Source organism: Athene noctua, chromosome 14 (genome assembly GCF_965140245.1).
Source record: "Athene noctua chromosome 14, bAthNoc1.hap1.1, whole genome shotgun sequence".
Classification (NCBI taxonomy): domain Eukaryota; kingdom Metazoa; phylum Chordata; class Aves; order Strigiformes; family Strigidae; genus Athene; species Athene noctua.
This window is the reverse complement of record NC_134050.1, coordinates 12490875-12514740: the sequence shown is the minus strand read 5'-3', so window position 1 is coordinate 12514740 and position 23866 is coordinate 12490875. Positions and strand designations below refer to the sequence as shown.

General features: G+C 49.4%; 1 protein-coding gene across 2 annotated transcripts; it reads right to left on the bottom strand.

Annotated features, from left to right (window-relative positions):
* Positions 1-57: 57 nt before the first annotated feature.
* ZFP91 (ZFP91 zinc finger protein, atypical E3 ubiquitin ligase) lies at positions 58-22255 on the bottom strand. 2 transcript variants are annotated; one of them, XM_074917775.1, is made up of 12 exons: positions 21646-22255; positions 17756-17795; positions 15313-15322; positions 9611-9826; positions 9322-9358; positions 8750-8839; positions 8255-8377; positions 5912-5962; positions 5347-5425; positions 4885-4999; positions 4272-4371; positions 58-3898 (listed from the first exon to the last, which is right to left on the bottom strand). In XM_074917775.1, the coding sequence occupies exons 1-12, from the start codon at positions 21999-22001 to the stop codon at positions 3388-3390; spliced, it is 1728 nt and encodes a 575-aa protein (XP_074773876.1). In that variant the 5' UTR covers positions 22002-22255; the 3' UTR covers positions 58-3387. The 2 variants fall into 2 exon arrangements, with proteins under 2 accessions (XP_074773876.1, XP_074773877.1); XM_074917776.1 differs by lacking the exons at positions 15313-15322; positions 17756-17795; positions 21646-22255 and having other exon boundaries at positions 8750-8836; positions 9611-11265.
* Between the last annotated feature and the right edge of the window lie 1611 nt (positions 22256-23866).

The window sequence follows — 23866 nt, the reverse complement described above, 5'->3', positions numbered from 1 at the left end:
AGCCACCCGCCACAGGTGAGCTGCATGCACCAAGACAAAAACAGCCCTTTTAGGTGGTTTGGTTTTTTCCTCAGTACGTTTATTTTGATTATGTATTACCCAGATTAATAGAGAAAACAGGAGTTGAAAAGCAGTTTCCCTTTAGTGTCACAGTACACCGAGCCTTGCCCCAGACTGCCTGGGGGGCTGCCCCAGCTCCAGGGCCGGTGGCCAACCCAGCAGCATCGTTGCCACCTGGTGGCTACTGCAGAAAGCGCTGCTGGGCCCCGAGAGCCCCCCAGCTCCAGCTGGCACAGCCCCCCCGGCCCAAATCCCCCGAGAGACCCCTGCCCGTGCTGGGCACAGCACCCTCAGCTCTGCGGGGGGCAGAGAGCAGGCAAAGGGCCCTGCGCCCCCTTGTTCCCTCCCCAGGAGGATAAAAAAAAAAAAAATAAATACAGAGAAAAAAATACAAAAAAGTTTATTGCAAACTACTACAATAATTTATTGAAGCGAACTGCATGCGAGTGAAGGAGAGACATCAAAGGGAGGAGGAGCTGCAGGAGGGCTGTGTCAGTTTTAGGGTTTCAAAGAGGAGTGGGAAGGGAGCTACGCCAGTCTCTCCTGCATCAGGGGTTAGCAGGCTGCGGTTAGAGGACAGACAGGCAACTGGCCAGGACCAGAAAAAGAAAAAGGAGAGCTACGAGAGGTGTGCATGGAAGGACAAGGTGGGGACTGGCGGAGGCATCCAGGCTGGGAAACAAACGAGCTGGACAAGGCAGCCTCCCTCGCCCCAGCCGGGTGCCAAGCGTTACGCCACCAGAGGTGAGCAAGCCCCTGACCCAGAAGCATTTTATTGTGCCATCCCTCAGAAAACAAAACCCCAAGCTCTCCATTTAGTGTTCTGTGCAAAGCTCTGCCCACTCCGCACCTCCCACGGGGCACAGGGCAGGGAAGCAGCTCCAGCAGCATGGCAGGTCTAGAACGAGCGCTGGGGACCACACAGCCAACCCACACGTGAGCGCAGCTGCTACCAGCGGCCAGCACCCAGGCCAGGGAACGGGCCACCACACGGGGCAGCCCCAAGCCGCCCCGGACAGAAGACCCACGCTGCTGGTGGGTGAAACCATCAGAGCTGGGTTTGAACAAGTCTCATTTGTGCTGCTGCTTTTCAGTTTGCTAGGGGAAGGGGCCGGATGGCCACCTGAAAGCTTCCTGCTGGAAATCACAGCAATTTGATCCAAGCAAGAAACTGGATCATCCCAACTGAAGAAACTGGTTTAGTTTAACACCATACCACCACAGACCTGACGTGCACTGTCCCAGGAGATGCGTGTTCGGGAGCCTCTCCAGGAGAGGCATGGCTGGCCACATCTCCTGCAGGCGTGGGAGCTACACTGCTGCCACGGTGCAAGAATGTGGGATGCCCACATCCAGGGCACAAGACACCAGGGTTGCAAACTGTTCAGCCACAAACCGCCCCAACACCAGAAGTGTTTCAACTTGCTCTGACAAAGGTATCAGTGTAAGGGGGGAAGGGAGGGGGTAAATCAGGACAAACAGCCCAATAAATGCTGTCAGGCTTGGGCCACAGCTGGATTTCCAGGCAGCACAAGGGACAGAGTGGGTGTTCAAGGTAAGTTTCCTGGAAAAAGCTTCCAGTTCAACTCCGTGTTTTATTGCCATTCTCCAGACCCCAGGTACTCGATTTTGCCAAGCTGCTGCTGTGTCCTACAGACCAATTTAGCTGATCTTGTGCTCAGACAAGATACTTCAGCTCTGCTCCCAACCACATAAACCCAACTGAAAAAACAAACAAACAAAAAGCCCAGGTTATTCTTCACCTCTTTCAAAAACACTACGAATCCAAGGCCACTGAATCTCCACGCAAAGTTTCAGAGAAGAGCAAAAAAGATCCAAGTCTCCATAGCAGACACATCATACTCTATATAAGCTTTTCCAAGGGCTCAGAGCTGTCCTCACTACACCAGCAGGCAACACTTGAACCGCCACATTTCAGGGAAAGCAGGGGTGCTTGTGCAGAAGAGCGAAGCTTTGAGAACATGGCTGCACAACACCCTCCCCCCAGAATGAGGGCAGGGAGAGAAGCTGACAGCCCCTTAGTCCTGCGTCAGTCTATTGCCTTAAATAAACAAGCCTGAGACAACCGCATCCAGTCCCTGCTTCTGTATCTGTCTAGACCTGGAAAGGAGAGGCAGTCAGATGACAACATCCCCCAGCAGCAAGCAGCTCACAACCATCCTAAGTCACGAGAACAAGTTCCTGGCTAATGACGTTCTTCCCCGAAAGACTAGGGAGCAAGGGGGAGGCAGAGAGAAGATTTAATGCAAGGAGCTCACCCCGACCTGGGAGGGAGGGAGACAACAGCCAGCTGTTCCATCACTCACCTCATCCTCCTGCTAAAAGGCTGCTGCAGAGACTCCCACTGCAAACGGGCTCTTCTCCAGGGGCTCTCCCTCTACTCTGGAAAAGCTGCGAGACATCTGACTCCACAATGCTGCCTTCACCTCGGCTCTTCCAGCTGCTGTTATGATGGCACGACGTGCTCCCTGCCACTCGCTAGGGCCAAGGAGCCTACTGGGAAACAGCCTGAACACCTTCCGCCCCCACCCCCTAAGAACATAACTAAAAAATACCGACCCTTTTTTAATCAATAAATAAGGAATCTTGTTACCACAACACAAAAACGAAGCATGTTCAAAGTGCAAATTACTGTCGTCAAACTGGGATGCTCCTCCTTGCCTCTCCCACGCAGGGCTCCCGTAGCCCCCGGGCCTCTCCAAGCAAACATGATCTATGAGCCAGGGCGTTCCCTCGACTTCCTGCCAGAGCTGGAGCAGAGGAGTGCGGTGGGGAGAGGGACGTGCGCTGTTTCACAGCTCACCCTGCTGAGGGGGCCTAAAGTGCCAAGCCAAACTCCCAGCCCCGGGGGGAAGAATGAGACTGCAAGGACCAGAGTGCAGCGATGCATAGAAGTTGGGACCAGGGGCGAGAGGGAGTCCTAAGAAACTTGTCCAGAGCACATCAAATGCTTTCTAGTTTGTGAGAGGGGCCACACCAAGGAGCCAGAAAGGCATCTGCTTTGGGGTAGAGCAAAGGGTTTCAGCAGTCTCCCCTCCCTTGGGGAAATCCGTCGCTCAATCCAACTTGCTCTGGTAATGGCAGCATGTGCCCCTTTCTACAAAGGAGCAGTGGGAGAGAGAAGTGGTTGGGAGAGAGGATGTGCTGTGATCCACGCTGGAGGGGAGCAGACCCTTCGGTTATTTACTAGTATTGTAAGTTTTGTTTAACTTTTCTCTCTTTCAGTAAGTGTCTCCTCTTTTTTTTTTTTTCCTCCTTTTAAATACAGAGTCCAAACTGTCCCAGCACCCACGTGCTCCCCACCCACTAGGGTCCAGTGGAGTCTGAATCTTCGATGAGCACCTCTGTGGTGGCTCCCAGGATCTCTGTGTTCATGACCAGCCCCTCCGGGTTTGCGCTGCTGCCGCTGCCCACGAAGAGCTTGCCGTCAGCCACCAGGCTCACGCGCTCTGCCCCACCGCAGTACGTCTTCGGCATCCCGTCGGGGTTCAGCAGCAGGCAATCTGCCGGGGCAGCGCTTCCCAGGGGGTCGGGCAGGAGGGGGAGGCCCTGCCCATCGGTGGGCGGCGCGATGGCCTCGGGATTAGTGCCCAGGATGTCGGTGCTGGTGATCAGGGCACCCGCATTGGCAGCTAGTGCTTCGGCAATAAGCACTTCGGGGTGGCTCTTGGCTTTGTGGGCCACCACGCTGTCCTTCTTCTCAAATTTCTTGCCACAAATGTTGCAGGAGAACTGGTAGAAGGAGTCCGCATCATGCTTCTTCATGTGCCAGTTGAGGGAAGCCTTCTGCCGGCAGGTGAATCCACAGATCTCACACCTGGGAGGGGAAAAAAAGAGGCGGTCACAACAAAGGGACACCCCACACACTTGGGGGGACAGCAATAGCAAGAGGCAGCCCAGGAAAACAGGGCCCAACTAAAATGGGGTGTCACTGTAGCTCCAGTTCTTCCAGTTTTATTTGCAGAGGGCTTATGTTCCTCAGATCTCGACTGAGTCACTGCCTTAAGGAGCAGGCGAGACAAGTGGCAGCTCAAACACTTCTGCAGGTGCATGTTTAAAGAGAGCTGGGACACCAGAGACAGGCTCCAGCCCTGACTTCAGAGCTGCCCCTGCTCTGGGTGCAGCCCCACAACAGCTGTGCCCAAGGGTCCCTCAAAGCAGGGGATCAAGAGACAGGCAGAGGTACTCACTGCAAGGGCTTCTCGCCCGTATGGATCATCCGGTGCACCGCCAAGTTATGAGAACTCTTAAACGCCCGGGCACAGTACTCACAGATGTAGTCCCTTTGATCTAAAAAGCAACACCGGTTGGAGCATTACTCTCCCGCAGACCTGCTCCCTTTTTCCAGCTTTCACATGGTGCAGGTAAAGCTGCCCAAGAAGCAGCAGAACTAGAAGGGCTGGGAAGCCAGCAGGCATAGCAAAGGAGGAGGCGTCCCACAATACACCACAGCAGCTGATCTGGAGAGTTAAGGCATGATTAAGACTCTCCTAAGAGCTAATTATCCATTCTGACCAATACTGAAGGACTGGCAAATTAAGATAAAGCTTGACTTGGTTTATTCCTCTACAGAACCCCTGAGTGATACTTGCCAGGGGGTGAATTAAAAGCTCTATAGCCTATTTCTTTCATTTCCTTAAAAGACGGTAATCCAGAAGGAATTAATACCCTGCTGCTGCTGCAAATCTATGCCAGCTGCCTTGGCTTCACCCTCCCCAGAAGTCCTAGATGCTTTTCCATTTTTTCCCCTCTCTGTTCACTGACCTGAGGAGGAGTTTGTATCTGTCTCCCACCTCCCTGTACCTGTGTGGTGTTTGGCATGCCGCAGGAGCTGCTTCTGGAGTCGAAAGAGCCGACCACAGGAGGGATGAGGACACACATATTTTTTCTTCAGCAAGTGCTGGTACTTTATGTGATGCTATAAAGGAAGAGTGAAAGGTTGTAGACTCTCTCTGTTCGTGGCTAAGAGAACAGCTGTGACACATTGATCGCAGATGGCCCCCAGCAGGCCATCAGACTTCAATCACTCACGAGACACCCTTATACCATGAATACAAAGGCTTTGATCTCCACTGAGAGAAGAAAGCCAAACAAATGCGGACACCTAGCAACAGGACAGGTAAGAGACACACGTGGCCACAATTAAGTCTAACAGAAAGACATTAGAAAGAAGTGCTTCAGTGCCAGCGGAGGATCAGCTGCCTGTTGGAAACAGCCCTTCCCTGCCCACACACATGCCATTGGGGAGATGAAAAGTCAACCAACCTGCAGGTAACGTGGGTGAGCCAAGACTGTGCCACAGCCTTCCATCTCACAGCGGACGTACTGTATCGGAGGCTTCTTCCTAAGAAGTCAGCAAGGAGAAGGGTGGAGTGGTTAGCTGATGCATCTGAAGCCAGGGCAGCAGCAAGGCCAACGAGCGTGAGTGCAGCTCGGTGATGTGAGCACACAGGTTTATGCTCCACTATTCCTGTTCGAGCTATGCTGGTAGAGGCTCTGTCCAAGAGTTCCCTCCATTCCTAGCACTACCTGAGGGCTCTCCCCAGAGCTGAGAAAACCCCAGGACCTTATCACTGGGCAATGGCCAGGCTAGGGATCAACTCAGAAGTGGGGAGGTGGGGCTGGTTGAGTTGGAAGAAATCAAGCCCACACCTACAGGGAGAAAGGGGAAGGAAAGGAGGAAAGGCAAGGCATGCTGCTATCCCCCTCCCTGCCCCTTTAAGGCAGATTTCTATACTGTGCGAGATAGCTCTGAGACAATGAACATCTCTGTGCAGGACACAAGGGAAGCAAGACTCCAGAACAGAACCAAGTAGAGGGGACCACTTACCTTCTCTTGGGCAGCCTTGGGCTCTTGTCATCCTTTCTCCTCCTTCCTCTCCTGTAACAGGGTTACAGAAACAGAATTGAAAGAAGCTTCTTTGCATTGGTAGTGGGCAGAGTTTTTGAAGTGTATGCTATAAAGCAGGAGCATGCTACAAGAAATGCTACAGAACTCTTCCACACTTTTAGGCTGAAAAGTAACACCACACCTGGCAAGTCAGCTGCTCTGGCAAGTCTGCCACCTGCTCTGTGTCAAAACGCCTGAAGAATTTCTAAGGAAACACTCTTGTAATAAGGGGCAGGTTCCCTAAAGAAGTTAAATAATCAGGCCTTCATGCAAACCGTCCCTGCAATTTGCAGAACTGCCACGTCACACAGAAGACCGCTCCCTGCTGATACCTGGGTGACACTTCTTTCTGTATGACATTTGGTGGCACGCGGCAGAGCTCAAATCACCCTGTCTCTGCCAAGACAGCCAGGCTGCGGCGGCGTGACTACCTGCTAGGTCTAGCGTACAACATATTTTTGAGCATGGTTGCCTCGCTCAGATGTGTCTCAGCCCACTATTCACAACTGTGCAGATACTAGTAAACAGGTATCAGACACCCACAGCCTCACAGGCTGTGGTCAGAAACTGTCAACTCTCCTGCCACAACGGAGTGAAGAAAGGCTCTTTTAAAAACTCCTCAACCAGGCATCACACACTCCACATTTCTTCTTTTAAACCTGAAACTTCCCAAACAACTTGTTACCTTATTAAATTCATCCCTCTCCAGGCTGCACAACAGCACACACACAAGATTCTGGTCTCGTAAGCTTCTGCCACAGACAGCAAGCTATTGCCTCATCAACTGCAAGCTCTAGAAGAATCAATTGAGTGCAAGTTGGAGGCAGATTCAGAGGAAGGCAACATTCTTGACAAATAAATGCTTCATGTGGTTTGCTCTCACAACTCCTCCCATTTCCTAATGCATTTTTTATAAACATGTAATTTTGCCAACACAGTCCAGAATTGATGGTGCACCTTATTTCTTCTTCTCTGCTGGGTAGCATTTCATACCATGTGAAGAACACTAATCTGCATGACTGGGAAGAACAGGATTAATAACCTTGCAGCTATTTTACAGTCCTCTGAATTAACTATAGCAGCTTACACACCTGCCAAGACAAAAATCCATGCTCTGTCTGAGCAGACCTATGCTTACATGTAAAACGCACCCTCCCAAGCAATGCCTCTGCCCAGAACATTGTGCCTTCTTGATCATATTGCTGCAGCCTCTTAGAGTGAATTGATGGAAATCGTTTCTAGACTGTACTGAGACATCTTTATTGATAGCAAGACTATGCTAGTAACATGCTGAACAGGCACTCAGCATTCAAGCCAAAGCCTTCAGAAGAGGCACAGGTTTTATTATGCACAAAAGTAGTGTCTGATCCAAACAAACACAACCACCAGCCTCAGAAAGCCATTTCTAACAGAAAAAATAAAGTTCTCAAAATGTCAGCATCCGTACTCCTCTCCAATGTAAATCAGCTCTGCAGCAGTTTAGAAACAGCAAGAGAAATGAAAACGAAGGTGTGCAGAGCCCCACGCCACAGACCAGCAGAGGGAGCCCCGTTTGTTCCAATGCTCAGAGGAGCTAAAAGCACAAAACCCGTTTTTTTTTCCCCCCTCATACTATCCCAAAGGATGGCTTTGACAAAGACACATAAATCCAGTCTACCTCAGCTGCCAGAAGGAAAGCTTCAGTGTTGAGTTCCAGTGACAGCATACCCAGAGGTTCCGAGTCTTCACTCAAAGCAGTAGTGACTGACTAGGTAGCAAGCTTGTTCTTTTATTTCTCCAAAAGGAGAGAAAACACAGCTGTTTTTTCTGAGCTCTGGTATGTTAGTCTCAGACATACAAAGAGGACACTTACCACATGACACGTACAAAGTATTCCCGTGTCTGCCTCCAGGCACACAACAGAAGAGATATTGCCTTCTCTGACTGGCTTTCTAATACAGTCTAATCCATTTCAGTCACCACAACAGAAACTAGTTTTGAGAATGCTGTGAAGTATTTCACACCGTGTGGCCATATCCAGGTAGGCTGACTGGTAAACCACAGTATGGAGAAAAAAACCCCTCAACTTAAACTAAATTAAAATACCAACTATCTTATCTTGCCAAACATGTATGAGAGAGAAGTTCTGCTTCCTAGTATCAGAACAAAAGGTTCTGCCCTATTATCTTTCAGACCCAGAGGAGGAGAAGGGAAGCCAACGACAACAAAACATTGTCATACCCTAAGTAAGAGCGCAAAATATACAATACACACTGCTACATATAACTGCAGAATTGTACTCACTTCCTTGGTGGTTCTTCATCTTCCTGAAACTCACTCTCTTCTTTCACTTCTACTTTAATCTCTTTGTGTTTCTCTTTTTCCTCCTTCCCCTTACTAGCTTTTCTCCTTTGCTTTGGTGCTTCCCTACAAAGATACACATACAACATATTACTCCAATATTCTTTCCCTTGTCTGCTTTTTGCAAATATTTAAGCAAAAACTGGATCCAAGTTCAGATCTATTTATCAAGTCCTACTTCTAAGCAGAAGTATGAACAAGAGTTAAGGAAGAACCCAGCAGCCAGCAGGGCTCTACAGCTTTAGTCTGTTAGACAAGGACAGTCCTGATAGTTGTGGGCAATATTTAGTGTATTTAGCAAAACAGTGTGTCCAATGGGAGCCATTCCACCTTAGCAGCTAGCACAGGTTCTGACAGTCCTATTAAGCTCATTCAACTAAGATGTCACAATTTTTTTTTCTGTTTCTAAAAACACAGTAAGTACATAATCTAATATACTTCTCTAGGTGGGGCTTGTACGTTTCATCTCTTGGATCATCTTTGAAGGGAACTTCTTCCTCACTGATGAGCATCTCCTCATCATCACTGCTGGGAGAAAGGAGAACAGAGAACTAGCAGCAACAGCTTAAGCACTACGGCAAGAATATTCACGCATCATCCCCTGGGATGGGAAAGACACTATTACACAGCACTTCCTCATTCAGCATGACTGGGGAAAGCTAACAGCTTGCTCTGACTAAGGAGCATGACAAGAGCCAAAACAGGCAGGCTAGGCAGTGCAGTCTCCTCTTGTGAACCCACCTAACTACAGCATCTTCTCCTGAGGAAAAAAGCCACCAGGTGAAAATGCCCACATCAAATCTCACTGCCTATGCCTCTACAGTATCTCCTGACATCTGCAGTCCATCTGCAATCCAGACTGAAAATAAAAAGGTCCAGGACTGAAAACAGAGCTACTATCCATCCCATAGAACCTTTCAAAAGAAGCACTTTTTTTTAAAAAAAAAACAAACTCAGGCCCTTAGTTTCCCTTCTTGAGATATTAAATACCACAAAATAAAATTTCCTACCTGATTCCAGCTGGAGACCGATGCTCTTCTGTGACCTCTGAAAGGAAAAGTCACCATTAGGTTTCAATCTGTGTTCGCTGCAGTGAGCTCATCTGTCTCAAGATACCTCCGTCGACATTCAGTGCCAGGAGTGCTGGTGGCAGAAGGTACTCATGACCAAGAAGCACCACGCCTGTACCAGCCACAGTCTGCATACAGCTCACAAAGTTACGCCCACATCCAGCTCCCTTCAAAGGTTCCCAAGACCTGACTACCTCCAGACACTTTCATGCCAGGGCTTCCCACGTACCATATTCAAGCTGGTCTGTGTTTGGCTCCGACTTGCAGACAAGCTGCAGGGAACCAGTCTTGGATCTGGAGGCACGTGAATTCTCAGTGTCACGCTGGCGGGCCGCAGTGGCTGACCTGCTGCTGCGCCAGCTTCTGCTCGGCCTGGCTGTGCTGACAGGAGAGCCATGGCTGAGGACACTGGAAACTTCCTCCTCTTCCTTCTCTTCTTTGGGATCTGAAACACCCATTACAACCACTTTAATAGCAAGAAAAGTCATTAATTCTATCATTAATTCACACTCCTCTCTGTCGCACAATGTTGAATAGCCTGACTGCTCCCATCTGCTCTGACAAGGAAGCCACTACCTCTTACAGATTTGGAGTGCAGCTCTACCAAGCCAGACAGGACACACCTCAGCAAGCCTTCATTCAAACTCTCATCACATTTCCTACTGCCTCTAAGTAAAACACAAATATTTGAAAACAGCTTACATTTCCCTCTGATAAAGCCTTCTAAGATTATTATTTGCTGGCTCTGATCTCCCCTAAGCACTACAAGATAGACACTCATAAACCTCAGCAACTGCTTTATGAAAACTAGCTTCAAAATTGGACCACGTTAAAAGTCACATTTGGAGAATCCCCCAAACACATCTTTAATCAGAATTGTACGCCTGATAATAACCCTGAGGGATCTGAGCTGGATGTTTGTGGTCTTATGCTACAGCAAAAAGCATCACAAGCACTGTTAGCCTGAGGTCTCATTTATAGCTTCTACAGGTGGTTTCTTTTTGGCTTATGGCTGATCTCCAGATATGTTTTGGCAAGATAACAGAACTGGCTGAAATGTCTATGTGAGCAAGTTCATCCCCTAAAAACCAAAATTCTCCAAGTACAGTTCACCCCATCTCACTTTTTGGTGCTTGCTGTGACACTAGGCCTTAATGAACTCAAGTGCCTTTTGAAACGTCACAAACAATGTGCTGAAGAAAGTAATTCCAAGCAGCTGGCTACACTCAGTACTCCAGGTTTGCCACTGCTTTAGTGCACAAAGCCACCTGGAGTGCTCTGCGGGGCCTGTGCTTTAGGCTAAGCTCTGATCCACTCCTTTTTACCCAAATGTATTTACACTGCTGTCTAGTTTCAGGTAGTTTTCTGCTGCCTAAGCACCAGCCAGAAGCACCACTGAGATGCCTGGGAATTTATCAAGCATCTGCTGGCAAAGGCAGCAGACAGTCCTCTAAGGACTGGCTGGGGAGCAGCTCTGCTATGCTGGGAGTCCCAGTGAAGAGCAAACTGCACATCAAGAGCCAGGAGCACGCCCTGGCAGCGAGGGAGATCCACAGCATCCAAGGTGCCATTCGCAGGAGCAGGGCCAGGAAACAGAGGAACACTGTTAACGTCCTTTACACAGCACTTGTTAGACATTTGGATTCCCCCTCCAGTTTTGGACTCCCACAAGAAAGTTGTCAACATATCTGAGCAAGTCCAAGGGAGACCACCAAGACGGCCAGGGGCTGAAACACAAAACCTGAGAAGCCAAGGGAAAAGTACCTGTCCACCTGGAGAACAGAAAACCCTGGGGGCAAGCAGCAGCAGCCTTACAGTGTACAGGCAGGCTCTCGAGCAAACCAAACCTTCCTGCTGTGCACCTCAGCAAGGAGATGAGGGGCAGGGGTCATCTAGCAAAACAGGGAGGTCTGACTGCATACAGGAACAGCATTTTTCCCCAAGAGTATGATAGTCAAGAACTGTAAGAGGGGCCCAGCAAGGCTGTGCAGCCTCCACAGAACCCTAGCATGGTTTGGGTTGGAAGGGACCTTTAAAGGTCATCTAGCCTAACCCCCCCCCCCGCAATGAGCAGGGACATCTTCAACTAGATCAGGTTGCTCAGAGGCCATCCAACCTGATCTTGAACGTTTCCAGGGATGGGGGATCTACCACCGCTCTGGGCAACCTCAGTTCCAGTGTTTCACCACCCTCATTGTAAAACATTACTTCCTTATATCTAGTTAGAATCTACCCTCTTATTTAAAACCATTAGCCCTTGTCCTACTGCAACAGGCCCTACTAAAAAGTCTGTCCTTGTCTTCCTTATGAGTCCCCTTTAAGTACTAAAAGGCGGCAACAAGGCCTCCTCAGAGCTGAACAAGCCCAATTCTCTCAGCCTCTCCTCATAGCAGAGATGTTCCATCCCTCTGAACATTTCTGTGGCCTCCTCTAGACCCGTTCTAACAGGTCCATATCTTTCTTGTACCAAGAACCCCAGAGCTGTACACAATACTTCAGGTGGGGTCTCAGCAGAGTAGAGGGGCTGCAATCACCTCCCTTGACCTGCTGGCCATGCTTCTTTTTATGCAGCCCAGGACACTGCTACCTTTCTAGGCTACAAGCACAAATTGCTGGCTCATGTCCAGTTTTTCATCCACCAGTACCTCCAAGTCCTTCTCTGCAGGGCTGCTCTCGATCTCTTCATCCCACAGCCAGGGGTTGCCCTGACCCAGGTGCAGGACCTTGCACTTGCCCTTGTTGAACCTCACGAGGTTCACATGGGCCCACTTCTTGAGCTTGCCCAGACCTGACTGGAGAAAGCCCTGAGCAACATGATGTAGACTCTGTGTTGAATCCATGTTAAGCAGGTAGGTAGGACCAGAAATATCCTGAGGTGCCTCCCAACCTGAAATCTCTAATTTTGCATCAAGCCTTTTGAACCAAATGATCCTTTTACTTCTAGCATGTAGTTTGCTTTGCATGACTCATTCCCTAGTCCTTGATTAACAGGATGGAAATAATCAACATTTGACTGAAAAAATCTGACTGGAATACAGGATGCGAGGCATCACAATTTTGTTGTAAAACAGCAACTAAGTCTGATGTCTTGCATGTATAAAGTCCACTTCATCTTCAGGCATGAACTACGCCTTCTTTTTGGCTTCCTGGTTTAGCAGATTGAGGTGAACTACGACTGCTTTACATTTTTAATTCTAATTGGGAACATGAAATTTTTTTGAATGCTAAATCAAATCCAAAGACACTTAAAACCATTCTCTTGAAATTTTGCCCTCAAACGCTACCATGCCACCAGTGGTAGCACACACTGCTGCTGTTTAAAAAGGTTTATTCCATTTGGAAGATTGAGCATTCAACTGATTTCTTAGCAAGAGCTAGTATTTTAAAGATTAGACTTACTGAGTTGAAACAGACCACCCTCAGAACACATTTCTACAAAGCACACCACTCACCTAGCAATTTTGCTTCATTTCTCTGAAGTGAAGGTGTTTAATAAGCCTTTCCCCATGATTTCTCCTTTTTTACTTCTTCCTCTACTTCAGCATACTTGTCTAACAGATTCATTGCATTTTAACATGCTGTGAATACCTATGTACCTCCAAAAAAAGCCATAGTTAGGAGAAGCATCAAATATTTACTTTGCAGTAGATCTCATAAAGCAATATAGAGCTATTAGGTGAAAATCCTTATAATTCTAGACCCTCACAATGGCAGATACAGGTCCCTATGCAAAGGTATGAGCTGCACCAGGAAACTTGTATCTGCCAAGTATTCAGCTGCACTAGCTGCTGGAATCAGCATTCACCAAGACTTCGTCCAAAATCAAAAATTGCAAGAAAAGTCCTAGACTTTTAATAAATTTTATACCTCTTTCCCACACCTAAATTTCCTTTTTCTTTCACAAAAACAGCTTTCTGATAAATCCAGCCTGCCTCTCAAAAAAACAAAACAAAAAAACAACCATCAAACCAAAATGGTAATGAAAAAACCACTAAATACAGAGGCAGCAGCTGGCTTAGAGAGAAAAGCAGAACTTCCTCCTCCGGCTGCATTCTTGTCTAACACACCTGACTTGGCATTAGAGGTAATCACAGGCCTGTCACTGGAGGTGTTGCAATTTTAATTGTGTTTGAGGATTCCTCCCCAGACTGCTGATGTTAGGCAGGAAGTAACAGGACTCGAGTCTGCACTGAGGTCAGAAACACGGCTGTCCTTGTCTGTCTCCGTCACCAGTGGAAGGAGTTAGGAGATGCCTGTCTCTCTTGATTGGTTACACAGGGACCTTACCATTATTTTAAGTCCTGTCTTGGGGATCACACTTAGCCTGTGAAGGAACCCTGTGGATTACCCCTCTCCTCTCACAAACACCTCTGCACAGAAAGCCACACTCCTGAGTTAGGATCTGGCTAATGGCACAAAGAAGCAAGAGAAACAAGACAGAGGGAATAAACGTTGCTATCACAGATAATCGGGCTCTGCTCTTCAACAAAAAATACACTGCTTGAAACTCTTGAGACTGAAACATAGGAAAAATTTAAGTTAGCCTGTAGTCAATTCTGCATTTAAAACCATATAAACTTGTCAACACCACTAGCTCTGGCTAGCCACAATTCCTCTGGAAGGATCCTGTCCTCCCAGAAGACCCACAGAAAATGGATTATAGGCTCACATCCTGTTATTTCGTAGCAAGCATCAGCAGTAGTGACAGACACCAGGTCATAAGAACTCAGACTGCAGGAGGACAAAAGAATGAGGCACAAGAAGTGTCGATGCACCCCCAGCCCAAAGCAAAAAGAAGCACCGAGCATTTGCTTTTCAGATCAGCTGCTGCAAAACGAATTACATGCCTTCCTTTTGGCAGAGTCTGCCAGCCAGTCACCACATGCAACCTCAGATTAAGACCCAGCGCTGTTGGCTTTTGCCCGAATCACATTTTATGGAGAGACGGCAACAGAAGCCATGACTTGGCAAAATGAGTCTGCCAAGAAGCGCCCTCATGCTCACACTCACCCGTGACTCCCCAGCACCGACATTAATCAGAGAAACCCAGATTGGAAGGGACCTCAAGGATCATCTGGTCCAACCTTTCCTGGCAAAAGCACAGTCTAGACAAGATGGCCCCACACCTCGTCCAGATGAATCTTAAAAGTGACCAATGCTGGGGAATCCACCACTTCCCTGGTGGGAATACTGACAGTAATCATTACCCACCTCATCCCGTAGCCTCTGCAGAAGTTAGATTCGGAAGGTGTGTGGATGCCTGCATCTATCAGGATGTCATTTGAGAGAGACAGGGAAAATCCACTTTCTGAAGTCCTACCAATCCTTTTGATCTTTTGGCTCCCATGGTTCTTCCTACCTTGAACTCTCCCTTAAGTCAGTCAATGATAAACAGCTTTCATTCTGAGGTACTTTCACCATTCTGCTGCTTCTTCCCAACAGTCTTTAAACTTAATGGTGTCCAGGGCAGAAAACATGTATAGATTTGAGTGATGGTACACAAGAGGCACCAACTGTCCTTTAATCTTAAAATCTGTGAAGAAAGAAATGGTCACTGGGAGAAGGGACAAGAAAAGGAAATCTAGGAGGAAACTAGCTAAAAAGTTGTAGCTCCCTTATAATTGTTTAGGCAAACAAGACTCTGGGCACTGCTCTGCTTCTTAACAGAGCTTACCCCAGTAACGCTCCATCATTACTCAGCATGCTAGTCAGCACAGATTCCCATTTCAGATGTGTAGCAGAAACATATTCTCATTCACACTCTAACTCTGCCCCCGGAGCACTGCACGCAAGGTGACTAAACCAGCAAAAGCATCTATCTCAGAACCTGTATCACATTTTTCTACATATACCAGCATTGCCACGAACTGAAACAAAAGGGATAAATATGAAAGTTTGTCCACTGTCTCCTAGACCAGGAGATAAACTCACCCTTCTGAGTCTCAATTCCTCCCTATATCATAAATCCACTTCACAGGCAGGATACCCACAGGAAGCCACGGAGACTGGCACTTGTGCTTTCTCATGCTTTGTTTCTTGCTTCATCTACAGCTGCTTCACTCCCCAGTCCCACAGCATTTTCTTTATAGGACGCTGCTCCAAGAACAGGGTGCTTACCACTTCTTTTTTTACACTACTGGATGCAGCAAGTGTTAAGAGCGTGGCTGGGTAACTGACAGCAAGGGCCTGAGACGTAAATACGCATATCCCACATGCAACGCCTCCCAGACTTTCTTTCCAAGCACTGAAGGAAAACAAAGTCCCAGGCAGATATCAATTACTCATTGCAAAGAGCAGAAAGTCCAAACCAACAGCATTCACTTCCTGAAGAAGTAGTAGCAGTTCCTTCATCAGAGGCCTTGCGTGATCCTGCTGTGTCTGTGCACCCCCGTTCCCCTAACAACTTGCAGATGCAGTGTTGCTCTGTATTTCAGGAAAGAGAAGCAGGTAGCCAGAGAACGGAGACCCGAATTACCACTCCCTGCAGGAAGGGTGTGCGGAAGTAAAGCTAGTACAGATGCCACTTTGCAAAGTCGGCAGCACTGCTGGGAGATACTGCTGTCCTCGGGTGTCACTGGGGATGAAGGATGGAAACGCTCTGGGAGCAGAGCCGCTTGCTTCTGCTGCTTACAGCACAGCTCGTGGACTTGGCATCAGCCTGCCCTCTGTAACCAGTGCATTGCTAGGCACCAGTCCTGCTACCCTGGCAGCTCAGAAATCCACTCAATCACTCTCAGAACTGGGAGCTGTTTGGCACTCCACATCTACTTTCACCAGCCAGCTTGTTCAGATGTTCAAGCTTTGATTTACCAACCCCCTTTCAACCTGCCCCTCAGAGGTAAGCTTGTTGCAGTAACAGATTCCTCTTTCTGACATAACAACAGTAACAAATACCCATGTCACTTTACCCTTGATGTACAGAAAAATGAAACTTTCTACTGTTACAAATTAACAGTTTGTGATTGCTAACAAATTCCCTAAACTTTAATTTATAAAGCATTTGAAAGGATCTTACTAACCCTGCCAAGTAGACGCATTCAGAAAATATCTATGTACAATTAAGTGAAAGGAAAACAAACCAAGAATTATTAAGTTACAAAACAACTATTATGAAAATAAGTGCACACAGACTGTGACTTAGATTTAACATAGTAACCATACAACAGTTAAAGCACTGAACATAGAATTTTTTTAATGGCAGAGATAAAAATGAAACTCAGGGAAAAAAATCCTAGCGTAAACCTCTATCCAAAAGGCTCCTCCCCCGCCAAAGAGCTGTGAAATTGTACATATGGGACACAGGAAAATCCTTGTAGGAGTGAAAGTAGGTTTGGGCAATCCGAGTTATTTAAATTCGGCACATTTTTATAAGGTTTGATTTTAAGTAATGACATTTCTCTCTCAAAACAGTGACAAAGTCTTAAGGGAAAGCAGTCATTACCAAAGAAGCATGAAGCTTTAAGAATACAAATAATGAGGTATAATGTGAGTTATTTATGCTACAAAACTGTTTTGTACAACTAGAGTCTTAAATGTTTTCCATCTTTTTTTAATCCATGGAAGTTTACCATTTTTCTAGCAGTTAAAAGCAGACTGCTACAGAGCAAGCCTGTGTTTCCCACTCATTTCCTTTCACGGTCCTTGAAGAAACAGTCCTCTGACCTCCCCTCTCCCCTGAGCCTTCAAATCGCAGCTTGGAAGCCACTGTGGTGAGAGAACGGCTGCAATAACCACCCACAAAGTGCATTACAGTAGCCTCATATGGAAAGACGAGAGAAAAAAATTTATCACAGAACAAATCACCAAGATAGTTCTCCAACTGTGTGAATATCTAACAAAAGTATTCCGCACATGACTCCGTTTCTAACACACGGTTTCTATAACCATCACTGAGGAAATATGTAAATACTGCTGGCATCATCCTTTAGCCCACGCTGTGCAAAAAAACTTTGATTTGAGAACGGACTTCCAAGGAGATGACTCTCCATGCACATGGCACTACATTCATTTACTTAAAAGCTGTGATCAAAAGCAAAGACTTCATCAATAAAGGCCATGTTTTACCTCTCCAACAAACCCTTCTTCCCACCTTTTGATAGCGCTACTACACAGCCGTGTACCTACGTGCACTTCAGAAGTTACACTGGAACTTGTTCTTATCACTGCAAAAAAGCATCAATACCAATGTGAAGTTACAAGATGAAAACATGCAAGAAAAATAACTTGCATAAAGAAGGGTCCACATCGAGTATGTTTCAGCTGTGACACAGGCAGAGCAACATTAGACAATGCTTCCAATCCCACCCTCTTTCTTCTCACTGCAGAAGAAGTAGCCTTCTTGCAACCTGCAGCTCTAAAACCTCGAAGACAAAGCACGTATGTTCTGGGAACACAGTAAGGCAGGGGCTCTACCACTGAGCACAAACCTGGCTTCTTTCTACTCAGCCACAACTCCAACGTTCCCTCCAGAATAGCTTCACAGCCTGTTTTTTCAACTGTAATTGATTGTAAGACTTCATTCAAACTCTTAAAAGTGGTTACTAAACAGCAGAGGTAAAAATCTTACAAAAAGGTGGATGGAGTCAGAAACTGATTTGGCCGTAAAATTAAATCGGAGAAGCGAGTTTTGTCTGACTGCTAATAAGAGTCACAGTAAGCAGTGAATTTCCGACCCAGTGATGGCAGGACATGAAGTGTATTCATTAAATCTATATTCCACTAATTAAAATTATTCAGGCCTAACTAAAATGAAAACTATTTCCACAAGTATATACATCATCATGGGAAGTCAAATGTGAATTATACTAACTGCCTGACTATAGCGACATGAACTCATTTATAAACTGAGATTAAATGTTCTACTTATGTAACTAATATTTCTACAGGAACACATTAGGGAAATATTGCAAATGCATGACTAAGCAGACAAGACAGGAAATACAATCAGCACAGCTGACTTTGCAACTGCCTTCATGCACACTATTATGGTAACAATCGCAGACTAATTCTGACAGTACACACCTTCGACTTCAACCTCCCAGCAATCTTCCCATCAGACCTGCACAGTCAGACCTTTGTGCCTGCACTCCCAAGTGGACAAGCAGAGAAGCTCTCTGATCCCATGGCACTATCAGAGAATGTAAACCCTGGCAAGACACTTCCACTGTTACAGCATCTTGGTTATAATCAATAGCACAAATTTAGCCGTGATCATGCCCATCACTGCTAAGCTTTCTTTACCAACAGCAACGCTGGTGACTTTACTTCAAAAATATAATCCCAAACTTAAGGCAACAACACTTACTGAATAAACTTTGGTGCAGCAAGTTTCTGATTTATCCAATAGGTACACAGGACATGTCACCAGGTATACCTCACTTCCACAGGCCATTTGCCCTGTATACAGAAGCTAATTATGGCTGAGCTCATGAAAATTTAATATTCCAAACTGGCTTTAGTATTTTACAGTAAAGGATAATAGTATAATGCAAATCACCACATAGAATTCAATTCCATGTCAGAACTCACGACAGTAAATTGTTAGCACTAAACTCAAACCCATCACCAGAACCACTCAGCAGCTTTACTGGATTTCTTCCTCAACCCAGCTCCATCCTGGGGTGAAATGGTGAATGGTATTTTATCTTTCAGAATTACTCCTAGCTACCAAAAAACCCTGCTGTGCAAGGAAAGCTGCAGTTTGCTTACACCTGATTAGGCTTCTTCACACATTTCACGCTAAAGGCCAAGAAGGGGGGAGCAGGAGGGAAGCTTCTCCCCTGCATACTGCATGATCTGTCTGAGGAGGACACTTTATTCAGTGTTTCCATGTCTTCTCCAATAAGCACAAACACACAGCAAGGATTTCATCCAGCGTGCAGCTGGGACACAGAAGTGCAGCTTTCTCGCTTCTGCATTTTTAAAGACTAAAAACCAAATAAGAAATAAAACAAAACAAAAAAAATCACCAAGGCAGATTTCCTTTGGACTAGAAGCAGTCATCACTTCTCAGTGCCAATTTCCATGCAAATGTTCGTGCCATCCATTTTGGCTGCTAGTCTAATCATAAAAAAAGAGACCAAGAAATTTAATAAATACTTTTTCCACTCTCACGTTCAAGGACAGCTGAATCACTTAAGAGCCCAAAGCTACAAGTCTAAAACGGCCAGAGTGCAGAGCACCACCAAACTTGGGAAGTTTCAGACGGATATTTGCCATTCCCAAGCACATCTCAAGAAAGTGGAGTAAAAGTGGGACTATTCTGCCTGTTTTCCACCACTATCATGCGAACATTTCTGCTTAAGGGTATCCAAACCACTGAGAATCACCATTAAAATGTGATGTTAACACCATATGTGTATTAAGTGCCAACATCACACCTTTTTACACATTTCAGCAACTTTGCTTTGACCTAAAAGGCTGAAGCTCTTACAATAGTCAGCCCACCCTTTACGCAGTAAGAATTAAACGCACGCAAGCGGGGTCTGTGCTAAACACACATCAGTTAATTCTGCTTTGGTCTGCAAAAATATACCTTGCCAACTAGAACTGTGATGGATTTTCAACACCCAAGCAAAATAAATGTATAGACTTGTAGAAACAAAGTTAAAGCGTTAAAGAATTACAAGAATAAAGGCAGCCTTTAAGACACAAATACCTGCAAAGCAGAACTGAACAGCTCCGCAGCAAGGTGAATTAATTTGCACGGGTGTACGACCTTCTTTCCTCACTACTTCATTCTATGGCAATTCGCTAGTGCCAGATCAAGCCCAACACTACAGAAAGCCTTTTACTTGGAACTGTTTCAGAAGTCATCACTGTGTAAGGAGCAAAGCCCTCTAACATTTCTCTTGCACAAGAAGCTGTTAAATAGATGCAGAGTTGGAAGAACACTGGAAGAACAAAAGTTCTGCTCCTGGTTGCAGCTCCCCACAGCCGGGGCTTTCTTGATCAGACCCATTAAGCTACTTACTCCCCTTCAAAACTTTTCTTTTTCATCCCTGAACACACAAGCATAAAAAATTTCACCATCCACTAAAGCTAGAAAAGTAAATATTTGAATATTCTTATTTCTACGTATCTTTCACACATCTCTTGAGGACCTACACCTGTATTTGTGACAGCAGCAGAACAGACACGAGCCCAGGTTTTGCCAGCTACTCTGGACCACCGTGCAACAAGAGCTGTCAAAACTGTGGCGCAGTGTAGTCTCAACTTCTGACAGCAAAGTAATACCCTAGTGGTTATTTGGAAGAACAAGTTTTTGCACGTTGGGCACATGCAAACATCAGCAGCTTACCGCAGTTCCACAGTTTTGAAGAGACACCTTGGAAAGAAACTGCATGTTGTCAAGCAACAAAATATTATTTAAAAGGAAGATCCAACAGAGGTGTGGCTACCTTCATGGGGAAGCCCTGACTTTCTGGGTGGAATACAACAGTAGGATTAATTCAGTTCTTACCTTTACCAGCTGCTTTATCTGTGCCCCTGAAAAAAAGACAAGGGACAAGCATAAGAGGCAACTTCTGTGGCATGGCAGCAGAAACAAGAAACAATTATGTGGAGAACGAGCCCTAATTCCCAACTGTGGACAGACCTGCTGCCTTGTGCTCATATCGCTGGCTTCAACCTCTTACAGCATCACAGATTATTTCATCCAGAGAAAGCTTAGGTGAACTATACTAATACATCAGCCCAGTCTTGCCCATAATAGTTATGTCCAAATCAGAGGAGCTTTGCAATTAAAACACGGCAGATCAGCGACGTTACCAAAGGCTCCAAGAGTACATACGCACGTGGCTAGTTTCCTACTCCAGAAATAAAGCAGCAGCGAGATGCAGTCATCTCCTCATGGGAAAACAAATCCCGCCACCTCCTTCACCGAGACTTTTGGTGTACGGAGCCAGAAGGAGCTGGGGACCAGGGAGCACCCGGGAAGGCGGCAGCTATCCCCGAGGGCGCTGCGCAGCGGGCACTCACGGTTCCGCTTCTAACCGGGGGCACGCCTGCTGCGGCAGGCGGGGCGGCCGAGGGCAGCAGCGCTCAGGACACTGCCCTTCCTGGGAAGGGACCGGTGGGGCCGGCCCGGAACAAAGAGGCGGAGGCGCGGGGCACCCCGCGGCTGGAGGCGGGCCCCGGGGCCTAGGCGCCACTCGAGCTGGACGGGGGAAGAAGCCGCCCGGCCGGGGCCGCCCGCCAGCCCCCCACCCCCGGCCCCGACCCCGCGGAGGGCGGGGGCCAAGCCCGGCGCCGCAGGGCACTCACCCGGCCCGGGGGGCCTTCTTGGCCGCGGGTGGCGTCTCGGCGGCGGGCTGCTCGGCGGCGGGCCGGGCCCCGGGGCTACTCCGCCGGCGCCGGGGATACTCGGCCTTACGGCGGCGGGAGGCGGCAGCGGCGGCGGCGGCTCCTCCCGCGGCCGAGGCGGCGGCGGCCGCGGCCCGGCCCCGCTCCCGGCCGCCCCTCAGCACCCGGCTGCCACCGGACTCCTCCCCCTGCTCGGCGGCGGGCGGCGGCGGCGGGCGGCGGCGGCCCGAGGACGGCGGCCTCTCCGCGGCCGCCGGCGGGCCCTGGGCGGGCGGCTGCTCCTCGGCGCCCCCCGGCTGCTCGATGCCCGCCGGCATCGGGTCGGCGAGCGACGGGGCCGCGGCGGCTGCTGCGCGCTCCACCCTCCCGCCAAACCTTCCCAGCCGCGCCCAATCACCGCCCTCCGCCCGCCTTCACGCGGGGCCGCCCGGCGAACCCGCCTCCTCCCCGCGCCCGCCAATCCGCGGGCGGGAGGCGAGGGACGGCCCCGCCCCCGGCCCCGCCCCGGAGGCACTCCCGCCTGTCTCCGCCGCTCGCGCGCCGCCCGGCCAATGGGCGGCCTGACCGCGGCGGGGCCCGGCCCCGCGCTGTCTCGCGGCCAACCAGCGGGCGGCTCCCCGCGCGCCCCGGGCGTGCGCCGCGCCGCGCAGGCGCCGCTGGGGCCGCCGCGCTCGCTCGCCCGCTCCCCCCCCGGCCGGCCCCGCCGCGGCGCCCACCCGAGCGCGGCCCCTTCGGCTGCCGCTCCGCCGGCCCCCGCCGCCCGGCTCGCCCGTCCGCCGCGCGGCCGCCGCCCGGCCCTCGGCACTGCCGGGCTCCCTACCGCCGCCGCCGCTGCCTGCGCCCCTCCGGCTGCCCCCGGGTTCCCTCGCCCCGCGGGCGAGGCCTGGCAGGGGGAAGCCGCTCGCCCCCCCCGCCCCGCGCGGCCGCTCCCTGCCGCGGGGCTGCGGCGCCGCTCGCGGTTCCGGCGAGGCCTGGCGGCGGGGCCCGCTTTTGGCTGTCGCTTCTCCTTTAAGAAAAAAAAAAAAACGCCCCGTCGGGCGGCGGGTGAAAGTCGGTGACAAAATGGCGGCCGGCGCAAAGGGGGCGGGGCTGGCGGCGGTAGCTCCGCCCGCTTCCGCCCGGCCTGCGCGCATGCGCGCTGCCTGCCGGGAGATGTAGTTCCCGCGGGCGCGGGGCACGCTGGGAGCGGTGGTTTCCCGGGCCCGACCGGACCGGGTCTCGTCTCCCCGCGCTGCCCCGGCGGCCGGTGAGCGTCCCCGTCGTGTCCTCAGTCTGGGAGCGGGCCGCTACCCGCAGGGCTGCGGCGCCCGTACCGGCACGCCCTCCTGTGCCGCCCGCGTTCCCTGGGAGCGCCCCGGGGCCCTGCCGCGGGCCCCGAGCAGCACGGCACCGGCCTGCGCCTTGAGCGGTTGAGCTGCGGGACGGCAACGGCGAAATCCGCCAAGCGCCAGCATCGGCTCACGCCCCACCGCCAGCGGCCGGGGCTCTGGCCCAGCGCTACAGCCAGCAACTGCGCTGGGCCTGTCGGCAGAGCCTGGGACAGCGGCTCTGCGGAGGGACCCGCTGCTGTCCTCTCCAAAACCCGAGTTGCCTCCCCAAAGTAAACTTCTGCGGTACCTGACAACACATGCTCCCAGGAGAAGCAGCACTGTCACATAAGAACTAAACAGAACCCAAAAGCTTCAAGCCCATGAACACAAGCCACAACCTTCAAGCACTTTTGTGACCCAGTCTCCATCCCCTCTACCTGGTGTCAGGACCAGAACTATCAGTTGGGGGAATCTCAGTGTCTGGGTTTGCTCTGTCCTGTCCAGAGCCACCCTCTTTGTTGCTGAGGCTCTCGCAAGGCCCCAAGAGCCACCTCCAGAACTTGCTGCAGATCCTTCTGTGAGCTCCAGCATGGCCGGGGTGCTTTTGGAACCAAGGATGGCGTCCAGAGCTGTTTAATTGAATGCCCCCTCTGCCAACGCTCTCAGAACAGCCACTATCATCACCCCATGAAAGTGTCCCCACACCCCACCTCGACAACAGTGGGTTGTGACTCATCCAGCTGGAAGCCAGGTGTTCCTCTCAGGGATGAGCGTTGTTCCTGTGGTTCTTCTGGAGAGGATGATTTGGCTGATCTTACCTATCATTTTAGAATGAGGATAATACTTTCACATCAGAAAATCCATCTTTTCCC

Excerpts from the sequence above, each read along its gene's own strand:
- ZFP91 (XM_074917775.1), bottom strand. The coding sequence starts at position 22,001 with ATGCCGGCGGGCATCGAGCAGCCGGGGGGCGCCGAGGAGCAGCCGCCC. Across the intron at positions 17,796-21,645 it reads AAGAAGGCCCCCCGGGCCGG|TGGTAGAGCCCCTGCCTTAC; the intron begins GTGAGTGCCCTG and ends GTTTGTGCTCAG. Across the intron at positions 8,378-8,749 it reads TACAAGCCCCACCTAGAGAA|GGAAGCACCAAAGCAAAGGA; the intron begins GTATATTAGATT and ends GTATCTTTGTAG.